The 12,024-nt window shown below is 41.9% G+C and overlaps 1 protein-coding gene and 1 pseudogene across 2 annotated transcripts; one reads left to right on the top strand and one right to left on the bottom strand.

The window, feature by feature from the left end:
- Positions 1-53: 53 nt before the first annotated feature.
- LOC109475616 lies at positions 54-4,070 on the bottom strand (annotated as a pseudogene).
- A 919-nt stretch (positions 4,071-4,989) lies between these two features.
- Positions 4,990-12,024, top strand: LOC109475641 (gamma-butyrobetaine dioxygenase-like). Of its 2 annotated transcripts, none has more exons than XM_019776384.1 (10): positions 4,990-5,091; positions 5,360-5,631; positions 6,084-6,176; positions 6,324-6,417; positions 7,518-7,642; positions 8,111-8,313; positions 8,554-8,662; positions 9,170-9,366; positions 9,739-9,905; positions 10,204-12,024. In XM_019776384.1, exons 2-10 carry the CDS (start codon positions 5,395-5,397, stop codon positions 10,350-10,352), a joined length of 1,374 nt encoding a protein of 457 aa, XP_019631943.1. In that variant the 5' UTR covers positions 4,990-5,091; positions 5,360-5,394; the 3' UTR covers positions 10,353-12,024. The 2 variants fall into 2 exon arrangements, with proteins under 2 accessions (XP_019631943.1, XP_019631942.1); XM_019776383.1 differs by having other exon boundaries at positions 5,352-5,631.

Here is a 12,024-nt window from a genome sequence, read left to right as displayed (position 1 = left end):
GGTAATGCTCAGGGGCAGAGCCGTTGGTATATTACTACAAGTGAGTTGTTGATACTGGTAGTTGGCTTTATAATCCAAAGTGCCCCTTTAATGAGAAGCAGGGAGGTTCCCTTCTGTGTTGGGCCGTGTTCTGGGTCGTTCTCAGACAGACAGGGGGATCTCTGCCTCCACGGACAGTCGGCCCGGCATAGCGGTCCCGCTCGTCCTCCACAAACCAGGACGTTTTACTGCCCTTCTTACTGATCATGGCCCAGGACGTGCGGAGTGCTGAAGATCAAAGGGAAACACAAACAATAACCATCATGCTAAAAGCAGTTTCATCATCAATCGAGACTAAAAATAACTATAATTTTAAGGAATCATCATATGATGATACATTAAAAAGAAAAACAAATTTTGTTGACCTTTCATGGTGCTTAACTTGCCAAAATGGGCAAATATTTGTAAACTTCTGTCGGTTCTGAGACCGCCAGGGATCCAGCAAACTTTTGCTCGTGTTTGAAGATGGCAAATGTTGAAACTCCATCGAACATGAATACCCAGTAGTAGCAGTATACCCATGATGATATGGCAAGCTCTTTTCTACAATTGTTCTAGTTAATCATCATGAACACACCTTCCAGGACAAGTAATACAGTTGAATACCTGTTATTATGTTTTGTCGCCTCCATCCTTGTTTAATAACGTTCATGATTTGAAAATTAGGAATCTTGTGTTTTTTATCCGCCTTGATTTTTTCGCCCTATCACGTTAGTTTTGGAGACTGCAGAGGATATAAGCCACAAGATTTACTTGCTGTGGCCTAGCGTTACCTTACAGTTAGTGTCACATATATGCAAGACGTGGACGAGCACTACACTCCATGTGCACTATGCAGTAGTTTGTGGCACATACCGATATCCGGTGAGAAGGAACCCAGAGAGCTGAGTTCTGCCATGGCGTCACCAGAGTACCTACTTCCCTCGTCATGCACGGCGATCAGCACAATACGACCCTGCGTAACACCCACACGTCGTAAACGTACTGAGTTCCGAACTTTCACCCAAGTCACATGCAAGTTATTTTTGTTGAAGGTTATAGTGGGCGACTTTACAGCCGTATCCACGTTACTTCATATGAGATTTCATGTTAATGCCCATGTCACCTTGGCTTTTACTTCTTCGCGCCATATCTTAAAGGGTTTGAGACAAAGGATCCCTATAAATCAATACAATTATCCCTAAAATTGAAGAGACCGCACGTACCACTGGAACCCCGCGGATGAAGTCCCGCAGCGCCACCCCGGCCGCCGCGTCACCGTGAGTGTCAAACCGTACGGAATGTTCCATCTGCCCCGTCATTTCGTTCACCGTCACCAGGTTATAGCCACGGCCTGAAAAAAAAGCAAGTTTACAGCAACTTATGTATACACACAGACAAGCCCTGCTGCTATCATTTTTGTCATACTGCAAAGACAAAATGCATGTAACGAAGGAAAAGTTACCATTATAATGTGACGTCATAAATTCTAACGACCTGTAATAGCGATAGTTCCTGTACAGCACCAAAGACGTCTTCATGTCCTTGTAGTGTATGTTCTACTGTATTGTTTTATTGGAAACAAGTACCGTTCATGGCGTGCTGAACGCCATCCACCCAGACTTCGGCCCTGCCCCCCAGGTAGCCGGGATCATCAAAGCCAGCAGAAAGAACTTTGACACTGACGGTGGTCTTTGGAACTACCGGCACTGGAAAAAAAATCCTCGTAAATGTCACATCCCACCACTGTCAGGCGGTCCTACATGGTACTGTATTTGTCTATCCATGAAAATAACGATTTGGCAACGCATTGGCTGAATTATAGCTGGATAAATAACAAAGATGTATGAGCAATACAGCAATACAAACTTGACACGTAAACCTCAGAACTGTGTTCAATAATAACTAATCAGCACCACGGACATCACTTGTGTGTGCAAGAATAGCCAATCAGCACCACGGACATCACTTGTGTGTGCAAGAATAGCCAATCAGCACCACGGTCATCACTTGTGTGTGCAAGAATAGCCAATCAGTACCAAGGACGTCACTTGAAAACTGCCAACATTTTAGCAGACACAAACTCTTATCCATTAATACACGTCTGCCGTTACCGGAAATGTTTTTCAGTTGATCCTGTAGGTCGGCCGCTACCATCAGTAGTGACGTCACTTGTGTCCGGAGTGCGACGTTCTCTATGGTCAGATTGTTGGCCTCGCCCTGAAGTGACGTCATCTGTGTCCGGAGAGCGGTGTTCTCGGTGGTCAGACTGTTGACCTGTGCCTGCACGTCCGCTGAGTCCGCCTCCAGGGTCTGCACCCTGCCCGACAGCATCGTCACGTCTTCCGCGTACGACGTCGCCTCGCACACGCCCTGGCCTGGGGGAACGGGCAGGAGGGTCAGAGCATACAAGAAAGACTGGAGGAATAACGTCAACATAAAAGATATAGTTTTTACATATTAGGTATCCAGTTACCTGTACCTGCTTCCAGTAAAATGCCTAGAAGACCAGCCCCTGATGTAACCTTCATCTTGGAGATTCATCATTACCAAACCCAGAAGATTGGTGACTGCAGTAGTTTGTTTTTGCAATATACGCCTTGTGCATGAGAGGGCTAGGGCTTAAAAAGGTAAGTGTTTGCAAGACGTATGCACATCTGTGACATGTTGTCGCATACCGGAGCAGCACTGTGCGATGTCCGCCAGCCTACAGGAGTGGACATCGTCGCTCCAGAAGTAGCCGTCCGGACAGCGGATCTGGTAGTCCCGCCCGCCGTGACACAGGTGGTAGACCGTACAGTCCTCCAGGTCCGCGTACACACCGTCAGACCGACCCTCGCACTGGATGGCTGGGAGGGAAGTGTGCAAGTATATCGACTGATCTAAATTTGTTGCAAATATTCAATAGATGTTTCTCGAGTCATTTCCGAAATTGCCACAGAACTAGACTAGTGTTTTCATTCCACATTTCATGTACACATTCATGGCACATTACTCCGCTCTTCATGAGGTCAAGGGAAGTATTTTTTCAGTAGCCTCAATTATTCACATACAGATCGAACGGAGGTTACGTAAATACAAGCTGCTTACCTTAGTAGTGGAGAACAGTCTAGTATTAGAAAATCTAACGTTACCTGACCCTTGGCCGCTCGCCGTGGCCGTCAGGATAGCAAGACAGATGAACAGCAACATGTTCCTCTCACCTGCGGTTTACACAGGAAAACTTCTTAAAAGCTTCAAGGGAATTCAGTTTTACCGGTACCAAGACGTGACTTCATCATCACTGATCCTCTACAAGTCACTACTTTTCCCGCGATCTTGAACATTTGAAGGAAAACCACATTTCATACAACATCTGCTTCATCCAACATTGACCAACATCTATGAAAATCTCCCCAAAGTGTCCCAAAAACTCAGCCAAAGACGACTTCAGTTTGCTGGTCATTGCTATCGGGCGGATCAGGAGGTCATCTCCTCACTTATCCTGTGGAGGCCCAGGGGGAAAACACACTGCAGAAAACTGACCTACCCCAGTGTTCTCTCACGAGACACTGGGTACGACATTGAGGACTTAAAGTCAGCCATGGCAGATCGGGAGATGTGGGCAGGAGTGGTGCAGCGGCAAACCCCGTCCCCTAGGGGGGTCGACTGATGATGATGATGATGAATTACAGTAGTTTCACGCAACTTTTAAACTACTTCAATGCTAACGTTACACGTACTACAAATGTATTTAGAAACAGTACCCTGTATCATACTGACCACCAATCCCTTCCACTTCCACAAACCGATATTTTTCTGCACGTCAGTTCTAGACTAGTGCTGGAACCGCTTTAGCACAATTTTTCAAAATTCCTTCACATAAATGAGTTTGAACGCTGGATTGCAAAGAAGTTGTCGAAGATACTGGTACTTACAGTCGCAAATACCACACCCCAACTTGCAGGTCTGTTGCCGTAACTGACTTAGAGCTATGACGCAGCACAGGTAGCGTTTATGGCACGTTTCGAAGTAATTCTCTCCGGGCAAAGTTAAGCAGATTACTGCCAGGGTGTCGACATTACATTAATTCCTCGCTGGTGCTATGATATATAGCTGGAATATTTATGACTAGTTTCTGAAAAGTATAGTTGCAATATAATTTGTCTTTCGCGCTGTTTATATTTCCATTTGTTCGGGAAACTACTAGTATACTTTATTCGATGACGCATTAGCAATGCACCCCAACACCTTCCACCACAGAAACAGTTATTTTGAATGCTGCAGCTAAAGACTGTTTGTTTGCCAGTACAAACAGCTATGTTTAGACAGGAACACTGATATCGACTCACTGATGTGAATATTGCCAGATGATCAGTAGTCTAAATATGTACAATCTCAACGGGACGCTCGTGCCCACAAAAATAAATACCACAATAATCACAGAGTATACATGGAATATACCCATTGCATATTCTTCTGCAATATCATTTTTGATAATTGTTATAACATTTGCCAGGATGAGATGATTTACATGAGCTATTTTGATACTGCAGCACAACTCGAAGTCGAACGCTAACATAACTATTTAGTGTTAAAAATCAATCCCGCAAAGGCATACTTGAAGTATTGAGCTATGTCTGTTAATGTTATACATGTAGCTCCATGATTGAAGTCAACCGAAAGTTTATTATACGAGATCAATCATCAGTACTGTGTTGTGCAACTGGGAACCTAAACCGCTAGATGTCACTGCTACAATGGTCCCGTTGCCTCACGCACAGCTCAAGAGCAAACCATTGAGTCATTGGGGTGGAAATAATATTTTGTAACGTAACGTTAGTGGTTTTATACTGTTTTAGAAGACGTTTGAGTTGCAGAGATATCATAATATTCATAAGAACAATGTTTTTTTATTCGACTATTGTACGAGAGACAGCGTTTACTGCCTCTATTTCATTCGTTCAAAGTTGGGTCAGTGGTTGGGTCCAGATAACACGACACGACCTCTGACCCCAAAACGTCAGGTTCCGACAGAGCACTGGCCGCTAGTGCAGTTTTGTTGACGTCTGCATGTCGTAACGAAGATTAAAGGTAAGATCAAGGGGGTTAAGGAAGCTGAAGGATGCAAAAAATTCGTGTCTTATGTTATTTTCCTGATGGGTCCATAATTCCTTGACATATTTTGCTCGTTGGTGGGGACACGCTCCCTAGTCTAGGCTGGTATTATAACGTTACCCAGGGTGTACTCAATTTTTTTTTTGTGACTGATCAAGTAATGATTTATTAGATTTTCTCTGTCCCGTCTATAGCTTGGTTTAACAATTGAAGGAGCTCCGCATGTTTTATCTATTCACAACAGTTCAGAGCTAAGGTGAAGATACAGCTACACCAAACATGGCTCTGCTGGCAAGAGGAGTATCCAGAATCATCGCTTCTGGGCAGGCAACTAAACTTGTGTCGACGACAAGCATGAAGTCCCTGAGCTGTGGAAGAGGCTTGCCATTTGCTGTGTCCCGGCTGGCCTGTTCTTCTGTGGGCTGTGCCGGGGGGACTGCGGTGCCCCAACCATCGCACAGGTGGTTCTCGACACCAGCTGCAGAAAGTGCCAGGACTGCTTCTGTTATTGAAAAGGTAAGTTAAATATTGTTCTGGCTAGCATAGTTATGGTGTAGGAGACTCCTACACTGCAAATATGTATTTATATAGTGCTCTATGTATAAGAGACTGTATTATCTGAGACACAAAGTAATGTACAGAATGTCTCTTGCAGATTCTGTTTATCGTACACATGCTTTACTATGTAGTCCCTGTTCACTATATAAAGTAGAATAGGGTAGATATTAGACTTGTTATATAGTACTGTTGAGCAGTTTGCTGTACAGTGTACTGGTAACGTTATCTGATATCCATTACAATTGATGTGCAATAAAGTAACGTTACATGATGTGGAAAAACCCATATCTTGGAGTCATACTCATAGTCACCACTGTTCATGGCAAACAAAACCAGCATCTCTTTCCTATAGAAAACCTGTCAAAGTTTTGAAAGACAATACATAATATGATTTTTATTGACATGAAAAGGTAAGGCTGGATTCGAGTGGGGTGGTAGAAGTGGAATGGTCCAATGGAGGGGTGAGCAGCTTCCCCTATGTGTGGCTGCGAGACAACTGTCAGGTAGGCTGCTTTACTCTTGTCATCACTTCAACAGTTACTGTTTTGTCTTGTCAAACTTTGCACTATTTTATATAAATTGATGCAGATCTGTCTCAGGAAGTGCCTCTGCCTATCAAATATAAATGTCTGTCTGTCACCACCTTACAGTGTGAAGACTGCCACAGTGCTATGACTGGTTTCCGCTGTGTGATGATCAAGGATATTGACCCATTTATTGCACCAGTCACGGCAGAGGTTGTGGGTAAGTTGTACCTAACTGTAGTCTAAGTAGATCTTCTCTAGTGAGAAATTCACAATGATGAATAAAACAAGACATTCATATCTTAAAGATGGTAGCCAGGGCTAATTCTATGACTGGTTTGATCAAAAGAACAGTCGGGTTCAACTCTAGCACTGATGTACGCAAGGCACTGTACACCACATTGGTGAGAAGCATCTTAGAATACTGCTCACCTTTGTGGTCTCCTCAGTCCCGCAAACTCATGTCCCTTGTAGAAGGGGTGCAACGGTGGGCGACAAAATTCATTCTAGGAGCCCAATCGAACACCCTGACCTACAAGGAACGTCTCTCCACCCTTGGTCTGTTGCCTCTTGCGCACAGGTGTGAAGTTTGCGACGTCATGGTGTTTATTAAGTCTAAACCAATTGTTCACAAGTATGTATCCTTCCCTTCCAGACCCTCTAGATACCTCCGATCGCACATGCTTACCCCCATTAGAGTAAAGACATCAGCCTTCAGCTCTTCTTACATACCAAGGCTGGTCACCATCTGGAATCAGCTGAGTCCTGTCCTCCGTAATATTGGGGTTCAAGCCTCTGAAATGTCCAACATCTTGACATTCAAGCGATCGCTTGTGAGAGCCACGTTTATGAGATTTGACACCCAGTTCAATATCGACGTTCCCTGCTCCTGGTCCACATCTTGTGGGTGTGCCTCATGCACTGCTTTAAGGCCGCATTAGTATCATAATTAGCTTTTTAATCTGTACATAATAACATTTGATAATTTTTGTACATAATCAATTCTGTGTATAACTTTTACCAAATTTTATATTTCATGTCTACTGATTTTTGATGTCTTATGTCAAATGTTTATTGTTTGACTTGGTTCCGTATTGTTTTGTATTATCATTTCAGGTTTGGGAGGACAACTTGTAAAGGCGTTGATACACCTGTTTTGTCCTCCCTTCCACTTGTTGTTGCATGTGGTAAATTCAAATAAAGAAGAAATAAAGAAAGAAATATTCACAGCATGTGAAATCTTTGATTTCTTATTTACCAAGTGAAATTGTATGGAAGCACGCACAGAGAATCACACAGTACATGTTCTTTTTTATAAAGATGGCAAAAGCATTCAGCTTGAGTGGCCGGATGGACACAGGAGTGAGTTTGAGTGGCAGTGGCTACAGGACAGGAGCTTTACTCGGGAGGCACGGGAGCAGAGGAGGGAGGCCAAACGCAGAAAGGTAGACATGAGCTTAGACATGTAACATCTACTAACATAATTCTGTTTGGTCACATATACTGTATGTGCTACTGTGCAAAAAAACATCTACAGAGATCTCCAATCCAATGACTTCCAGTGTGATGCACTCCTTTACATCTAAACTGTACATCTCCTTGGGATTACTATACTAGAGATCTCTCTTTTTATGATAGATCAAATTCAGCTTTTGTGTGTTTTGATAAGCAAGACAATAAAGATGTGTAATTGCTGCAGGGAAAATATTTTCTTGTGTTGGGTTACAAAAAAGAAAAACACACAAAGAAAACTATCAGGTCAATCATTTAAAAGTTTAGGGAATGATGAATCCTTTTTCTTTCATCATATTCCTGCTGCCCAACCCCATAACCAATAGAGAATTGGTAGCTAAACAGCTACTTCAGTGTGCTGAAGGCAAAGATAACTCTTATTACCATGTATTTGTTACCAGCTGCAGCTGTGGGGTTCAGAACAGCTGAAGAAGCTGCAGCCTGTGGACTTTGAGGCGCTGATGACAGATGAGATGGCCTTGTACGAGTTCTTCAACATCGTGGACACCGTGGGCCTGGCCTTCACAAATAATGTTCCCTGCAAGGTCGGACAGCAACAGAGGCTGGCAGAAAGGATCGCCTACCTGCGACCAACTCACTACGGGTATGGTGAAAAGATTTGCTCAGTGTATGTAGATAGATGTCAGGCATATAAATTATGATGGATACTGTGTTGCCCTGTTTTTGGAGAGTCGCTCCTATGAGCTGTGTTGTTCTTATAATCTATGACATTCTTAGAGATGGGACAGACATAAGAATATACATTTGAGCTTAAAATACATGTACATGTGTGCGTTAACTTTTGTTCTGTTAACCCTCACTGGAACAATCCTTTATTTTTCAGTCTCCATGAAAGTTCAGTTTACTCCAAACCAAACACCAGTAACCTGGCATTTACTGGCCAGCGTCTCCACTGCCACACAGACATGCCTCAGTACTCCTTACCTGCAGGGGTAGGTGCTTCAGTCTGTTGACATCACCTATTGCTTCCTTTAATCATGCTGTTACATGTATAAAGAGAGAGCTTTGCATCTGTGTCCTAAAACAGGCCACATACAATTTCTAATGTTGCCATAATCAGCAACAATACAAAGTGGTAAAAATGTAGTGTGAATGATTAATATCTATCATCAAATAGAATACATTAAATCTTGAAATATATATACTGTTTTTATTTGCATTTTTTTTTTGCTGTGCCTCTCTACCACAAAATCATGACACTACAAATATGTATTTTTGTACTACAGTATTGCAAGGAGTTTAAATACCTTGAGTATTGTTTTGATGAAAAACTTCAAACACTGCAAAACACTTTTTACTCCTGCTTTACAATTAATCCACCAAAAAGAAATGAATTTACATTACATGTAATGACAGGAAGGAAGCTTGTATCTAGGGGTCATGTCAAGACTTAAATGTGACCATTGCCATAAACTTAACAATGCCTTTCACTCTTTCAGGTTTTACTGCTTCACTGTGTCCAAGAGGCTGAAGAAGGTGGAGAAAATGAGCTAATTGATGGATATAATGCAGCCTATCAGTTGAAAGAAAAAGATCCTGAAGCCTTTCACACTTTGACAACCACGCCAGTATCGTTTGCCATGCACGGCAAAGATTACATTCGATATGATCTGGAAAAGACACGTCCTATTATCAGGTACATGTACACAATTATACCAAGTGACTATATATGAATAATAAAGGTAAAGGTAAATGTAGTCCCATAGCCTTTCTGAGGCTGTCAGGGGAGTTTTTTTGTCAATTCACTGTGTCTAGGGCACAGTACTGGAAGGTGGAGCCTATCCCTTTCCTTCCACCACCTTTTACCTCTGAACAAAAGTCAGGTACCCATATTGCATATAGGTGGAGGAAATCATGTAATGGGCTTTTTCCAAAGACACAATGTCTAGCTAGAAATATAAGGAATCAAACCTGTGATCTCTCGATCTTGGGTCCATGCACTAGCCTAGCCACTCAGCCATTGGACAACACACAGTGTGTGACTGACATTGTCCTGTTGTCTTCCAAGTTTGAATGAGAAAGGAGAGGTTGCTCGTATCTGCTATGCCAACCAGCTGCGCTCTGCTCTGATGGACGTGCCGGTGGAGCGGGTTCAGCCATTCTACAGGGCCATGAGGGCGTGGGACGACATTCTGTACCACCCAGACAACTGTATCCTCATGAAACTCAATGCTGGTAAGTGCTGTGTTTCATTCGTATTAACTGCAAGGCTAAACATTCAAATCTAAGAGTAGGTGCACTGACACAAGTGCACAGAAAAGATTTCGGTTTACAAAATATCAAAAATATACACAACACTACCTTACTCTAGCCAGGAATGCAAGAAAAAAACCCATCTTAATCTCTTCTCTGTTTGCCTAGCCACTCAGTCATTTGACATCACATCAATTTCTACTTTGTTAACTTTGTTCACATTTAACATCACATCATGACCCCACAGCATCTTATGTTTATAATGTGTTTTATTCCCCAGGAGAGATGGTGGTGTTTGATAACTGGCGCCTGGTGCACGGCCGGCGGGGTTTCCAGGGCGGACGCCATGTCCAGACGGCGTACATGGACTGGGACGAGGTGCGCTCCTTCCTGGGCGTGGTCAGGAGAGAGCGGAACCTGGACAACTGACGGCTGCCTGATGGCCACTCATTCTAATGTAGAGTGGAGGTTTCTTTTTACAGTCATCTCCTCTCCTTAACATGTGTGCGTGCTGTAAATTTACTCTGTCCATTTTGGCTTGAGATGGTCAAATGTGACTTCACAACTTTTATCCAAAATTATCCAAAAATCATCATTTCAGCATAAACAGCAAAAACTCACACTTTTCAATTAAATAGAAGATTGCATGTGATGCTAAATGCACCCTTGGACATGCAGGCAGTCCTAATTCTTCACAATTATGTAAAACTGTGTAAGTACTTCTAAAGCATGAGGAGGTTCAAAATCCTATTTTTATGCTGAAATACTGATAAGACATTTGACAAGTACAGCACAGGTTGGACTGTAGTTGTTCTGTGCCTACACAGTGACAGAAAGGAAATGGCTTCATGATTACAACTAGTTATATCACTCTCTGGTAGTAAAAACATGTAAAGGTACATAGATATACAATCATGTATATGTACATATATGTTGTAGGTAGTCAAGGACAACGGAGCTTGCATCAATGGCCATTTACTTAAACTTAGAATTATTAAATTTAGCACTTCAACAAAATTGACAGATTGATTTCAACATAAAGATTTGATCAATGAACCCAGCAATAAATGGGCTTCCAATATGGGGAAAGCATAGTCATGTACATGTAATACTAGTACTGGTGTTACAATGTATGTATACATAGCAGTGCAACTAGCTAATGGTTGCTTATTTCTCTTTGTTGTGGTCATTTATGACCTGTTTGTGTCAAATTGAAACTCTTAGGATGAATGATGAAGAAAAAAAGCCCATATTGGGTTTTAATAAAATTAAGGCATTTGCTTTCTTCTGAGTGTATCTGCATCAGCATTTTTTAAATATCAGTCATCTTGTGTGTTATTAAATAGCAGTATGATTTTCACACAATTTATATTCACCCTGCCGAAACACTGCCAAGGATACTGGTGATTATCAGAAAGAAGTTCTCTTTGTCCATGAAAGTGTAATTAAAGAGAAAGTGATAAGGGGCATGCTCTTAAATGAATGGTTGAAATACTTATGGGACAGCTATATGTTTGTATCTTGTGCAAGTTGTGCTTCTGTGGCTAATATATAGGGGGCACCGATGCAACAGTTGCATGCACAGAATGAAATGTTCAATAATCATCAACTAGAAATGTCACTAGTCATTTTTGTGTGTTCAGTAATTACCAACTCTTAATTGAAATGATATTTCTATTTAACATTATAAATAAGTTGCTTAATTTCTTGCTAAGTAATTTTCCCTTCCCTGTACATTGTTTGGAACACTAGAACAAAGACAAAAGAATCACAATGTATGAACTATGATAGCTAAAAAGTTAATGTTTACATTTGGATAAACACACTCTATATAGCTGGACCTGGACCAGGTTTACATAGCCCCATGTAAAGCATGTTGTATGCAAACAAGCTTTATGACATTACTGTTAACACACCTTGAGCTGGCAAAAAAAATCAACATTACTGCTTGAAATGTTTTTAAAGAATTTCAAGCTAATTGTCCTTACATTGTGCCAAGTGTTATGTATAGGAACTACTGCTAGTCTGCACTTTTCTGTCCATTTCCCTACAAACAATAGATGTGGTAAAGCTTCCATACTTTTTTGTTTATTTACTTTAA

Source organism: Branchiostoma belcheri, unplaced genomic scaffold (assembly GCF_001625305.1).
Source record: "Branchiostoma belcheri isolate BF01 breed outbred unplaced genomic scaffold, Haploidv18h27 scaffold34, whole genome shotgun sequence".
NCBI classification, from domain to species: domain Eukaryota; kingdom Metazoa; phylum Chordata; class Leptocardii; order Amphioxiformes; family Branchiostomatidae; genus Branchiostoma; species Branchiostoma belcheri.
Note: the sequence above shows the minus strand (reverse complement) of the source record. Positions and strands in the feature narration are given on the sequence as shown.

What these genes read in the sequence shown, in the direction of transcription:
- LOC109475641 (XM_019776384.1), top strand. Translation starts at nt 5,395, where the DNA reads ATGGCTCTGCTGGCAAGAGGAGTATCCAGAATCATCGCTTCTGGGCAG. An exon ending in GGCTGCGAGACAACTGTCAG is followed by an intron (nt 6,177 to 6,323) that starts GTAGGCTGCTTT and finishes ACCACCTTACAG; the next exon opens with TGTGAAGACTGCCACAGTGC. An exon ending in AGTACTCCTTACCTGCAGGG is followed by an intron (nt 8,663 to 9,169) that starts GTAGGTGCTTCA and finishes TCACTCTTTCAG; the next exon opens with GTTTTACTGCTTCACTGTGT.